Consider the following 14720-nt stretch of genomic DNA (forward strand, 5'->3'; position numbering starts at 1 on the left):
TTTGGAATTGGTTTGACCGCCTGGAATTGTCCCCGTGTCCTCACCCGCGTCACCGTGTTAACATTAGTTCACGCTGCCAGAATAGATCCCAGCCTTTAAAATTGAATTGAAAGAGAAGGAAAACATAAGAGCAAGAGGATGAAAAAACAGGTGAGCGAAAAAGGGGGACAGAGAGCGTGTGAGAGAGAGAGGAAAGGGTATTAAGTAAGAACAAGAGGCAAAGGTCAGAGGGTGGTGAAGTAGCAACAGCAGGGTGAAAGGAGAGAGAAAAAGGAGGAGAAAAGAAAGAGGGGAAAGTGAGGAAGAAAGGAGATAGAAATGGAAAGAAAGAAAAAAGAGAGAAAAAATGAGAGAGAGAAAAATAGGAAGGAGATGAGAGAAAGAATTAGAAGGTGACAGTGAGAAAGGGAGATGAAGGAGAGTGAGTAAAGAGGGCATGAGAGAAAGTGAAGTGTTTCCCACGTTCCAGAACTTTCCGTCAGTGTTTTCCATTCCCAGCTTATACATTGTATCTTCCACGCAGTGACCCAAGCATTTTAACTCACTCACAAAACGCAAGTGAAGGAAGGAGCAACAATAAAGACAACGGGAGTCAGGGTCCTGAGGGAGATAGGGATGGCCCTGGTGAGGCCAGAACGCAGCCGGCACCAACACTCGCATCACCAGGCCTCGCCCAGCCAGAGAGAGGGCAGGACGCAGCTTCGACAAGGGAAGGTGGTACGGGAGGCTGTTCGAATTCTTTTCAACAGAATGTGGACATCGCTGGCAGGGACAACATTTGTCACCAATCCCTAACTGCCCTTGAACCAGGTAGCTTGTTCAGCCATTTCGGAGGGCAGTTGAGAGTCGAGCCCATTCTGCTGTGGGTCTCCAGACCACCCCCTCACTGTGGGCCTGGAGTCACATATAGACCAGACCAGGCTAGGACAACTGATTCACTTGCCTTAAGAGATATTAATGAGCCAGATGGGTATTTTACAGCTAACTATGATATAGATGTCATGGGCGCCAGCTCTAAAACTAGCTTTCAATTCCCTATTTTATTCATTGATTTTTGAACCTGTGTGCCTCTGGGAATTAGTCTGGGCCTCTGCACTGACAGTGTCTGGTAGACTGCACCAGTCTCCCACAGTCAGGCAGATAATACCATACAAAGTGCATAAGGGTAATAGAACAGAGCGAGGAATGCATAATGTTGTGGCTGCAGAGAAGGTGCACAAAATGCAAAATCAACGTTAAATATGAAATTTGATAGCTCCACTAAGAAGTCTAATAACGGCAGGGAAGTAGTTGTTCTTGAACCTGTTGGTAAGTCTGTTTAAGCTTTTGTATCTTCTGCTTGACTGAAGAGGTTGGAAGAGATTATAATCAGGTCGGAAAGGGTCTTTGATGATGTTGGCTGCCTTCACAAGGCAGGAAGAAGTATAGAGGGAGGCAGCGGATGGAAGGTTGGCTTGTGTGATGGTCTGGGCTGTGTTCACAACTCTCTGTAGTTTCTCACGGTCCTGGGTACAGCAGTTGCCACATCAGGCTGTGATGCATCTCGATAGGATGCTTTCCTATGGTTCATCGGGAAGCATTGGTGAGAGTCTTTATGGACATGCCGAATTTCCTCAGCCTCCTAAGGAAGTAGACGTCGGAATGCTTTCCTTGACCGTCACACCAGCTTTTCTGGCGACCGTCACTGCCAGGAACTTGGCGCTCTCAACCACCTCCACCTCAGCACTACTGCTGTAGACAGGGAGGTGCTCTCCTCCTCGCTTCCTGAAGTCAAGGATCAGCTCTTTAGTTTTGCAGACATTGAGGGAGAGATCGTGACTCGAGAGTGCTTGGCACCATGTTCAAGGACATCAGAGAGTGGCTACACACAGAATTCCAAAAGGGGAGAGGGTGAGGATCCATGTTCCCTACTGTACAAACCTGGCAAGGGGTGTGGCCCTGAAGTCAGAGCTTTCTAAAAGAAACCAGCAAGAACTTCAAAGGAAGTTTGCTAAAGGCAAACCGTTGTTCACAAACTTGCTGCAGTTTTTGCGATGGGTTAACAGAGAAGATTGATGAGGGTAATGTTGTCCCTGTGCTGTCCAGAGACTTCCAAAAGGCCATTATCAAAATAGGCTTGAGAGGAAAGTAGAGCTTATGAATCAAAGGGACATCAACCAAATTGATTTGGCATTGGGTGATGAAAGAAAACAGAGTAATAACTAACATATAAAGTAAAAGCAAGAACCGCGGGTGCTGGAAATCTGAAACAAAAACAGAAATTACTGGAGAAACTCAGCAGGTCTGGCAGCGTCTGGGGAGACGGAAACAGAGTTGACCCATGACCCTGTTTTCGAACTTGGTTGATGGTAAATGCATGTTTCTCAGGCTGGGGAGAGATTTTTAGCAGAGTTCTCCGGGGGCCAGTCTTGGGAGCCTTACTCATCTTGAACACAATAACCTGGACCTTGGTGTTCAGAGCAGAATTTCAAATTGGAGGCAAAGCTCAGGAAAGTGGTGAACAGTGATGGGGATGGCGTGGAGCTCGAATAAAAATAAAGTTGGCTGGACGGAGTGATAAATGGGAGATGGAATTTAATGCAGCGAAGCGTGACATTATTCATCTTGATTTAAAGGCAAAAGAAAGGGGATGATTCTAAAAGGGAACGCAGGGTCAGAGGGACCGGAGGCAGGGGCGGGGGGGGGGGGGGGTGGGGGGGAACGTGGAGGCGGATTTATGTACAGGTCACTGGACGTGTCTTAGCAGCTGGGGAGTGCAGTTAATACGAAAATAGCATCCCACGTTTTATCAAAAGAACATCAAGAATAAATGCAAGGAAGTTATGATAAACATACATGAAAGGCTGGCTTGATCTTGGCTGGAGTATTGTGTTCAGTGCTTGAGGAAGGGTGAGAAAGTGGTGGGCCAAGAGCAGGCAGATGGGACTAGGTTAGTGTGGCATTACGTTCAGCACAGACTGGGTGGGCCGAAGGGTGTGTTTCCGTGCAGTGCAACTCTATTACAGTCCAGAAAAATTCACAAAAATGCTTCCAGAGATGAAGAACACAAAGCTGTGTAAATAGATTGGAAAGTTAGGGCCATTTTTCCCTCGGAGATGATCGGGAGGAGATTTGCTAGAGTTTCCAAAACCACAAACGCCTGGACAAAGTTTATTGGGGAAACATTGCTCCTGTTAGCAGATGGATTGAGAATCAGAGGGCAGAGATTTACAATGATTGGCAGAAGGAGCAATGGTCTCGGAGGAAATGAAACTTATTTTTGTGTGTAACAAGTGGTTTGGATCTGGAAAATAATTAGCTAAAAGCAGAACAGTGACAGAAATCAGAGCTTTTGAAAAAGGGAATTGGATTGCCATCTGGAGAGGAAATATTTGCTGCAAATTGTCCAAAAAAGGTTGGTGAGTGGCACAGGGCAAGCACACAGCTGGCACAGACATGATGGATCTATAGCCTCCAGCTGTGCTATGACCAATTCTACAAACCACCCTATTGGCCTGGACCCAATTTCAAATGGATTCACGTCCAACACTGCTAACAAAAAAAATTTAAATTAAAAAAAAAGTTTTATCTCATTTAAAGATAAAATAATTTGCAAATACAAATCTGACAAACTCTGCAACAGAAAACAAGAAACAAAATTGCAAACCTGCACAGTCAGCAGAAACATTCACTGGGCCTGAGTGGAAATGGAAGTTAGAGAAGCAGAATTCCTCCTTGTGGTGGAACAGCAGCTGGGAGGGAATTAAATATGAGGTGGCCGTGCAAATTTTAATTATGTTTCGAGACTGAGGGGCTGAAGAAAATTTCACTCACCATCCTAACATTACAAATATATCACTATTCCTTCACTGCTATTGCGGTAAAATCCTGGAATTCCATCCCTAAGGACATCGTGGATCAACCTGCAGCATTTGGACTGCAGTGGTTCAAAGCGGCAGCTCACTTCCACCTTCTCAAGGGGCAACTAAGGACGGGCAATACATGCTGACTCAGCCAGAGATGCCCGCTTCCTGTGAATGAATTTTTTCTTTAAAAATTCTCCATATATATATAAATAAATGGACCTCTCCTCTTGAAACGGTGGTGGCAGAAGCATTCTTGAATAATATTAAGGCAGAGCTTTTGCTGATTCTTATTGACCTAGTTGGACAGTGAAAGATCATTAGTGAGTTTGAGATTACAATCAGAGCCATCATGATCAATTTTTTTTCCTCTATTCATTTACGGGATGAGGGTGTCGCTGGCTCGGCAGTATTTATTGCCCAGAGGGCAGTTAAGAGTCAACCACATTGCTGTGGGTCTGGAGTCACATGTAGGCCAGACCAGGTAAGGATGGCAGCTTCCTGCCCTAAAACACATTAGTGAACCAGATGGGTTTTTCCGACAATCGACAATGGATACACGGTCATCATTAGATTTTTAATTCCAGATATTTTATTGGATTCAAAATTCCACCATGTGCCATGTCAAGATTCGAACCTGGTCCCCAGAATGTTCTCCGGTCTCTGAATGAACAGTCCAGTGATAATACCACTAGGCTATTGCCTCCCATTGAATGGCAGAGCAGACCTGAGGGGCTGATTGCCTACTTCTGTTCCAAACTCAAACACATGGGCTGTTTTGTTTTACATCATCACTGGGTCTAAACCCTCCCAAACAGTATCAAAGTGGCCATTAATAAAATGGTGACTGTCAGGGCAGGGCGCCATTATAACCACCAATTGCACTCAACAGAATGGTTTGTTTCTAGACGTTGAGATAACAAGCTGTAGAGCTGAATGAACACAGCAGGCCAAGCAGCATCGGAGCAGCAGGAAGGCTGACGTTTCAGAAATTTTCTGAAGGAGGGTCTAGGCCCGAAACGTCAGCCTTCCTGCTCCTCTGATGCTGCTTGGCCTGCTGTGTTCATCCAGCTCTGCACCTTGTTATCTCGGATTCTCCAGCATCTGCAGTTCCTGATATCTCTGTTTGTAGAAGTTGGTTGTCAACGTGACTTTGGAATCTGTGATCACAAACGCACAGGAACACCGTCAAACACAGCAGCGTGTCAAAGTAGTGGGTCACTGCTGTACTTATTTTGTTTGGGTCTGAGCCGCCTCCATAACCATCTTGTTCTGAAATGGGACATAATCCTGGACCTTCTAGCTTTGAGATAGGATCCTACCAGTGTAACCACCAAGACCCAAAGCTTGCAATTGTTACCTATATGTTATTTAAGTATTTAATTGTGTTCCATTGACAGGAGATTGATATACACTCCCTAAACAGCAGCAGATTGAAAGCGTGTTCAGTGGGGAGATATATGCATGTAAGGAGGGCCTCTGCCCAAAAAATCCTGATGGAAGAACACAAGTGTTGGCTTCCAGTTCTATTCAGGATATAACGACCGAAACGTTCACAAAAGCAACTGGGACGGGCAATGAAGAGCTGGCCCTGCCAGTGATGTGCCGCGGCCCATGAAGTAATGAGGTCAGAAAAGCATTACTGAAACCGGAGACCACCACAAGCTTTTAATGTCCCCTCTCCAGCCCAAGAGGCAAATGCTACCCCGTCTCGAGAAAGCAGCACATTTGCTGGAAAAGCTCTGATGGGAGCCAAGCCCACACTAGGTTGGGGTAACCTCCACTCTGATCCTCGCTTGCCGCACGTGCACACCGCCCCCCCCCAACCCCGGCTCCCTCCCCCAAAACCCCATTCCTCCAAAATGGCCCCACAGTGCTCACTTACACCCAGCCCATCCTGTTACCCTCCCCCACCCCTTGCTCAATAATCCCCTCCATCTATCCCCAACTATCACCAGCCACCCAGCAGCAAAGTTGATGTTGGATGTCCAACTTGACTTGTTCTCTTGGTATTTTAAAAGGTCCACCCTCCCCTAGATGCCCCCTCTCCACCAGCCCCTCAACAGTGCGGCCCCCTTCCCCCATTGCTGGGGGATAGAGCTGTGGGAGGGGTGCTCACTTGTAGACGGCCATCCGTGGGTGTTCATACAGATACATGTAGGCGTCACACAGCTGCCGCTTGGCTACGCCCTCCATGTCCCGAGGGTGGTCTTTGACCAGCTGAGCTGCCGAACGTTTCGCATATTTCGCCACCTCAGGGCACAGAGTCACGGTGGGGATGTTGTACCCGCTCTCACCACCTACAGGGTCAAACCAGCAGCACATCAAAAAGAACGAACAAAGACAAATTCACTCAAATTCACTGACATTCACAGAGAAGCAAACTATAACCCATTATACGAGGCACTGGTGGGGCTTTGGTGGCACACTGGTAACGATCTCTCTCTTGGTCTGGAGGTCCAAGTTTTAAGAACCCACTGGCTCTGAACAGGTCGGTTAAAGGTATCTCCAAGAGCCTACCCCTAGGGCTGTGTGTAGAATTTCAGCTTCCTAACCTGAGAGAGATGGGGCAGCCCAGAAGCAAGGGCCAGGCCCGTCCGTACTGAGATCAGGAGGGATCTCTGCCCCAATCTATGCGCCCGCCCTGCCCTCAGGTAATGGACCCCTCGCAAAAAGAAACTGGAATTTCCATTTCCTCAATTTTATACATGTCAGGAACGTCACCCTTTGATCTACCCTCTTCCAAACACTTAAGAACCCTGACCCCAAAATCCCAATTGATACACCACCTACTAGCCTCATTCCACCTCCTTGACCTGTCCGTCCTCCCCAGACTGACCTATCCCCTCCCTACCTCTCCACCTATCTTCTCCTCTATCCATCTTCGGTCCACCTCCCCCTCTCTCCCTATTTATTCTAGAACCCTCTCCCCATCCCCCTCTCTGATGAAGGGTCTAGGCCCGAAACGTCAGCTTCTGTGCTCCTGAGATGCTGCTTGGCCTGCTGTGTTCATCCAGCCTCACACTTGGTTATCCCAATTGATACATTTTGGTTTTCCAATTAGTTCGAAAGAGGAGGGCATCACTGGCTAGGCCAAAATTTATTGCCCAAGGCAATTAGGGATGGGCAATAAATGCTGGTCTAGCAAGGGACGCCCACAGGGTGTGGGCAACTAAGAGTCAACCACACTGCTGTGGGTCTGGAGTCACATGTAGGCCAGACCAGGGAACACCGTCCCCTGCAAGGTCCCCTCCAAGCCACTGATCATCCAACTTGGAAATATACCACCATTCCTTCCCTGTTGCAGGGTCAAAATCCTGGAATTGCCTCCCTAAGGGCATTGTGGGTCAACCCAGAGCAGGTAGATCGCAGCGGTTCAAGAAAGCAGCTCACCACCATCTTCTCAAGGGCAAGAGATGCTGGGCCCAGCCAGTGACACATACATCTCACAAATGAATAAAAAATGCTGGGTAAGGATGGCAGATTTCCTTCCCTAAAAGATACCAGTGAGCCACATGGGTATTTAGTGATGATCGACAGTGGTTGTTGAGTGGGTATTTATTTTGGGTTTATATTCAACTCATGTCACCGATGAACGAATCCCATGGTGAATTCCCAAAGAACCAGAATGTTAGCCTGACATCCCAGATTACTAGTCCAGTGACATTACCACCCTGCCACCACAACCCCCAGTTTCATCCCCCGTATCTCTACATATCTGTTTATTAGCCATTCATAAAATGGGGGTATCATTCGCTGGGCCAGCATTTCTTGCCCGTCCATCGTTGCCCTTGGTGGTGGTGAGCTGCCTTTTTGATCTTCCTGCTGTGGATTGACCCACAATGCTATCAGGGAGGGAATTCCAGGATTTTGACCGAGTGACAGTGAAGGAATGGCAATATATTCCCAAGTCAGGATGGTGAATGGCTTGGAGGTGTAGGTGTTCCCATGTATCTGTTGCCCTTGTCCTTCTAGATGGAAGTGGTCGTGGGTTGGGAAGTTGCTGTCCAAGGGTCTTTAGTGAACTTCTGCAATGTATCTTGTAGCTAGTACACACTGCTGCTAATAAGTGGTGGTGGGGGGAGTGGATGCTTGTGGATGTAGTGCCAATCAAGGAGGCTGCTTTGTCCTGGATGGTGCCAGGATTCTTGAGTGTTGTTGGAGCTGCACTCTCCAGGCAAGTGCCGAAGTCCCAGTGCTGTGACATCGCACACAGTCTGTGACAGGTCTGCTTTAGGTTTCGTTTTTGGGCAGTTTGGAAAGACTTGTGACTCGTTTCAGATGGCAGTCGAGAATCATACAGATTGGTGTTGGACGTGAGTCACATGTATGGTGGTCTAGCTAAGAAGAATGCATTTCTCTCCCTAACAGGACAATACTGGATCAGTTCGGTTTAATTTTAACCGAAGAATCGCATTTCACACTTAAACAGATCCTAGCTTGATATTTCCGTTCTTTCAAGCACAGAATTGAAATTCTCAAACAAATCCCACAGTAGATTTTGAACTCACTTATCCTGGAACATTTTTCCACAATATTACTGAGATGGCAGCAGAGTCATGACTAGAGAGAGATAGCAAGAACTGCAGATGCAGAGCAGCACAGCAGGTCAGGCAGCATCAGAGTAGGAGAGACTATGCTTCAGGTTCAGACCCTTCATCAGGACTCAGGACTACTTACCCCTGCCTGACGTAGAGTGGGAGGGGGTGGAGGCATGGAAGGGGAGGTACGGGGGGGGGCAGTAATGGAGCAAGAAGTGGGGGGGGGGGGGCGCTGAGGGGTTAATAAAATTGGCCAACATTCTTCCTTTTTGATGGAGATGGAGCGCCCCCTGCTGGAGGTGCATAGCACAGCAGTTCAGGAAGTGATGAACCATAACCCTTGACCTACTTCAACCGCAAGGACGTCAGAGACCTACGATAGAATTCAGCCCATCATGTCCATGGCAGCCCTCTCACAGAGGAGCCCAGTCAGACCCGATGTCCTGCTCTGGACTCTCATCCCTGCACAACTCTTTCATGCAGAGGGTGGTGCATGTATGGAATGAGCTGCCGGAGAGATGGTGCAAGCTGGTACAATTACATTTAAAAGGCACCTGGATGGGTATATGAGGGATATGGGCCAAATGCCAGCAAATGGGACTAGATCAGATCAGGATGCCTGGTCAGCAAGGACAAGGTGGGCCGAAGGGTCTGTTTCCAAGTCATATAACTATGACTTTATTTATGTACCCTGGCATGTTTTGAAAAGATGATTCTCTCCATTTCTACCAGGTGCCTGTGGTCAGTGTATTGAGATATCTCCTCACGCAGAGCGCAGTGGAGGCCGGGACGTTGGATGCCTTCAAGGCAGAGATCGACAAATTCTTGATCTCAGAAGGAATCCAGGGCTACGCGGAGAGTGCAGGGAAGTGGAGTCGAAATGCCCATCAGCCATGATTTAAATGGCGGAGTGTACTTGATGGGCCGAATGGCCTTACTTCCACTCCTATGTCTTATGGTCTTATGCTGCGTGTCAATCAAAACCCCACTAAACTCCAAACCCACCCCTTCCACCCACCAAACCATCCACCCTCCAAACCTACCCCTCTCCCTGTGCAAACCCACCTCACTCCACCCTACCCTTAGCTCCTGTCCAGAAGCTTAAATTGCTAATGCCTGGGGATGGCCAATGGGAACAGGGGTTCCCCCTCTACCTTCTCCCAAATCTCTCATCACCTCATCCACTACGTCGGAAGGGAGGAGCCCAGCTTTTATAGGACGGGTAGAGACAGTGGAGCCATCACCATCCAACCATCCTGTGGCTGAAGGAACGAGAGTAAACCTGAGATCAATTGTTTTGCTCTACAAGAGTATAACATGATCTCATTGAATAGCGCAGCAGACTTGATGGGCTGAATGGCCCACTTGTGCCCCTCTCTCACCGTGTCTGTCGGACATGCTGTCAAAGAACATCCAGTGGTGGTCTTCCAGTCCGTATTTGATGAACGAGACATAGTGGCTGGTCTCGATACAGAGCACAGCAAAGAGCTGCATCTTCTCCCGTGGGACCTGACTCTTCCTGGAGTGAACAAACTCCTCGGGGCATTTGAGCTTCATGGAGCGGTGGCTGCACCTGGAGGAGTGGGAGTGGACCTGGTCCAATGAGTGGGTGGGGGGAGGGGGAGTGAGGGGAGAGAAGAAAGGAGGCAACGTTAGACCTGGGAATAATGTTACCACCCCACATAGGGGTCAGGACACATGCAAGAATACCAAATTTCAAACGCTCACAACAATTGATACTACAGGAGGCAGCTGAATGGTTGTCATCACCCATTGCAAGTAACACACTAGGGTGCAGAGGAGATTCACTGTGGGTTCGTTCCCTGGGCTGGAGTGTTACATCAGAGAGAGCGAGAGCAAAAGAGACCTGATAGGCCAGGGTTGTTATCTCTGGAGCAGAGATGGTCAATGGGAGGAGGAATCTGATTGTGTTGCACATAGTTCAGAGAGGTACGCAAAGGGTACCTTTCCTCTTAGTCGAGGGGTAAATAATCCAGCAGGCATAGCTTTAAAAGTAAAAAGCAGGGTGTTTAGAGGGGATTTGCCCTCATTCGAGATCAGAGAAGGTATGGAGGGAGTCTATGAGCCAAGGCTAAATAGGCTGGGATTCTAATCACTAGAGTTTAGAAGAATGACAGATGATCTCATTGAAACCTTAGATCCAAAGAATCCTTACAGTGGCCATTCAGCCCATTAGGTCCACACTAACCCTCCGAAGAATATCCCATGCAGACCCAGCCGCATCCCCCATCCTATTTCTGCAATCCTGTGTCAAACATCTGCTCAGCCTACACATTCCTGGACACATTGGGCAATTTCTCACGATCAATCCACCCACTCTGCCCATCTTTGGACTTTCCGAGGAAACTGGAGCAGCTGGAGGGAACCCATACTGACACGGGGGGAGCATGTAAACTCCACATGGACAGTCGCCAGAGGGTGGAATCGAACCTTGGTCCCTAGCGCTGTGAGGCAGCTAACCATCAGGCCACTGTGACGCCCAAAACATATCAGACTCTTAAGGGGGTTGACAGAGTAAATGCTGAGAGGATATTTCCCCTCAAGAAAGAGTCTAGGATTGGACAGCAAAGGTCTCAGAATAACGGGGCACCAACTTAAGATTGGGAGGAAAAGGAATTTCTTCTGAGGGTCGAGTGTCTTTGCAATTCCAAAGGGAGCCATGGGGGCACAGTCCTTGTGTATATTTAAGACTGAGATAGAGAGATTCTTAAAATCAGTTGGGGAATCAAGGGTTACAGAGAAAAGGCAGGAAAATGGGCATGAGGAACCAGCCACGATCCTACTGAACAACAGAGCAGGCTCGAGGGGCTGAATGGCCCATTCCTGTTCCTGTGTTCTTATGGTTTAAAAATTATTTCACCCACAGGATTGTGGGTCTCTGGATCCCACTGCCCAAAGGGCTGGTTGCGGTATGAACCTCATAACATTTCGGAGGTATTTCACGGGCACTTGAAACGTCATAACCATGCCGGGAAATGGGACTAGAATAGATGGATGCTTGATGACCGGCACAGACAAGATGGGCCGAAAGGACTCTTTCCATGCCTACTCTGATTGGCCGAGGTGTTGCCACGGAGAAAGTAATGGGATGTTGTAGCATCCAATGCTCCAAGGCAAGTCAATGCACGAGGCCCGAGCATTTTGCTTCCATAGACCAGTTCCCAGTGTGTGAAGACCAGGGCTTTTCAAGGGTGAACCGCGCCGTAGGGTCAAGCGACAGAGACTGTTCCTGTTGGTCCATACAGAGGGCACTAACACGGGACTCTCTTGCGCTCTCACACTTTTTGGTGAACTGAAGCCATCGGATTTACAAGATAGCTCTCTCTGATTTACAAAGGCAAACCCCTAAAACGATGGGGGAAAGAAGCAAAAAAAAAACAAATGCAATAAACGCGAAATAGAAGCAGAAACTGGGGGAAATGCTCAGCGAGTATCTGTGAAGAGAGAGGCAGAGTTGCCACTCCCAGTTGGAAAGCATTTGGTGTTCAAAGTGAGTCTAAAGTAGGAAGCAATTAGAGTTTGTCAGCTGTGGTCCAGTTGGTAGCACTGTCACTACACGATCCACATAGGGTGTGTTGGAGACCCACTTCAGAGACTTAAGTTTCACAGCACCGAGGGAGTGCCGCACTGTCCGAGGCACCACCTTTCGGACAAGCCACCCTCTCCACTGTTTGTAAACGATGCCCCCCCAGCACTACTTCAGGTAGTGACCCCACACACCCCAATGACCATCACCGGTCCAGATCTCCATCACTCTCTCCATCCTCATCTCAGCCAGCCCCGAGGCTGGAAAACCCCCGAGAATTCAGGCAATTCTACCTCACCCAACCACGCCAACTTTTGCCAAGCGTCGCAAATCACCCCCACGCCACCCCACTCCCAGCACGTCAGCAGATTATTGCCCTGTTTATGGAAGGGGCAGTGATGGGGCTGGTGGGAAGACTCTCCGACGATGATCGCACTGCTATTTGTGGGATCCTGCCATGCACAAGAATGGCTCATTGCTGACATTACCCAAAAAAAAAGCAACTAAAATTTACTAATCTCCTGCCTTTTCTCCATATCCCTGTGTACTGTTCCTATTCCAATGACCATCCAGTGTCCTCTTGAACGCCTCAAGTGAACCTGCTTTGATCCCATTTCTAATGAAGGGACTTTTTTTTAATCCATATTCTGCTTTGCCACATCACTTCAGGGCTCAGTCCGAGAGAATCCTGGTGCACAAAATGACCCCGGCCTCCATAATCCTCTGCAACAACAAGTTCCACATGGTCAACGCCTTCTGGTGGAACAAATTCTCTCTCATCTCTGTTTTAAAAAGGTCGTCCCTTCACTTGGAGGCTGTGCCCTTGGGTCCTAGTCCCTCCTACTAGTGGGAGCATCTTCTCCATGTCCACTCTACCTCAGCATTGCCTAAGCTTCAATCAGATTCCCACCCCTACCAGTGCCTCCCAAACCCCATCGAGTACAGACCTAGAGTCCTTAACCACGCCTCATATGACAAACCTTCATCCCCAAGATCATTTTTGTAAACCTCCTCTGTATGCACGACGACATCAGCACAACTCAAAACCGTGTTTCTCCAAGGCTCCACGACTGTCTATCATTTGCCTCATTTATCTATCTTCCTCTGCACTTTGCTTTTATCCGCCTGTGGGCACTTATTGCCCATCCCTAGATTCCCTTGTAAAGGTGGTGATGAGCTGCCTTCTTGAACGGCTTAGTCCACATGCTGACACACAATGCCCTTACGGAGAGAATTCCAGGATTCCAATGACAGTGACGGAACGGCGATGTACTTCCAAGTCAGGATAGTGAGTGGCTTGGAGGGGAACTTGCAGGAAGTGGTGTTGTATCTGCTGCCCTCGTCCTACTTGGAGGAAGCATTAATGTTTATGATTTTATCACCCTTCACAGTGAACGTTTTGGGAGAAATTGTTTTGCACATTACAACTGTCCTCCGCAGAGTCGCAGTATTTTTTACTGGGAGGGAACATGTTATTTTAACCAGACTATCGTTTCTGTTTTAAGCTTCGGTGTGGTCACTCTGTTTGATCAGACTGCAAGTATTCCTGGCTGATGAACGAGAGCACAGGCTGAAAGGTAGAAATCTCCTGGTTAATCCAGCCCCTGCCCCCCTTTCACTGACCGACACTCTGAGGGTCTCAGCTCTGCAAGAGTTCCTCAGGGTAGTGTCCTCGGCCCAACCACCTTCAGCTGCTTCATCAATGACCTTCCCTCCATCATAAGGTCAGAAGTGAGGATGTTCTCCGATGATTGCACAACATTCAGCACCATTCGTGACTCCTCAGATACTGAAGCAGTCCATGTTCAAATGCAACCAGATCCAGACAATATCCAGGCTTGGGCTGACAAATGGCAGGTGACATTTGTGCCACACAAATGCCAGGCTATGACCATCACCAAGAAGAGACTATCTAACCATCGTTCCTTGACATTCAATGGTGTTACCATCACTGAATCCTCACTATCAACATCCTTGGCGTTACCATTGACCAGAAACTCAACTGGACCCACCACATTAACACAATGGCTACAAGATCAGACTAGAGGCTAGGAATACTGCGGCAAGTAACTCATCTCCTGACTCCCCAAAGCCTGTCCCACCATCTACAAGGCACAAGTCAGGAGTGTGATGGGATACTCTCCACTTGCCTGGATGGGAGCAGCTCCAACAACACTCAAGAAGCTCGACACCATCCAGGACAAAGCAGCCACTTGATTGGCACCACATCCACAGGCATTCACTCCCTCCACCACCGACGCTCAGTCGCAGCAGCGTGTACAATCTACAAGATGCACTGCAGAAATTCACCAAAGATCCTCAGGCAGCACCTTCCAAACCCCTGAACTCTCACATCTGATGCAGGTATGATGGGCTGAAAGGTCTCCTACTGCGCTGTAATGAGTCTGTAACAATTCCAGAGGACAAGGAGAGCAGAAACATGGGAACACACAATATCCCAAACAGACTGAGCCGAGCGTATCAGACTGATCCACGGCACGTACCTGACGCCAGCAAACATCACAGAATTGCTTGAGTCCCGTTTTCGAGAACAGTTTGTCTTTGAAGCACTCCTCACATTCCTGAGTGGCCAGCTCTCCACACACACAGCATTCCCGGGGACCTGCAGGAACGGCAAAACATTCGGAAAAGGTCCTGGCCGTGAGGAATATCCAATCAGAATCCTACTCCCAGAGCCTGGAACTCCCCAGTGTTAAGTAGCTGGCCCACACACAGGGACATCAGACACAGGTATTACGTGAGTGCGAGTGTGGCGTTGGCCACCATTTT

At 48.4% G+C, this 14720-nt stretch overlaps 1 protein-coding gene across 3 annotated transcripts in view; it reads right to left on the reverse strand.

The window, feature by feature from the left end:
• Window positions 1-5728: 5728 nt before the first annotated feature.
• The window catches only part of cyldl (cylindromatosis (turban tumor syndrome), like), a 38372-nt gene continuing 29380 nt past the window's right edge, over window positions 5729-14720 (reverse strand). For 2 of the 3 annotated variants that reach the window (XM_048548023.2, XM_048548006.2), the window contains 3 exons: window positions 14435-14553; window positions 9766-9976; window positions 5730-6142 (listed from right to left, as the gene is read on the reverse strand). In XM_048548023.2, the coding sequence (XP_048403980.1) occupies window positions 5958-6142; window positions 9766-9976; window positions 14435-14553 (515 nt within the window). In that variant the 3' untranslated portion in view covers window positions 5730-5957. Of the gene's footprint in view, window positions 6143-9765; window positions 9977-14434; window positions 14554-14720 lie in introns of all 3 variants that reach the window. The other variant, XM_048548016.2, reaches the window with a different exon arrangement.

The sequence above is a fragment of the Stegostoma tigrinum genome, chromosome 2 (genome assembly GCF_030684315.1).
Source record: "Stegostoma tigrinum isolate sSteTig4 chromosome 2, sSteTig4.hap1, whole genome shotgun sequence".
Lineage (NCBI taxonomy): Eukaryota > Metazoa > Chordata > Chondrichthyes > Orectolobiformes > Stegostomatidae > Stegostoma > Stegostoma tigrinum.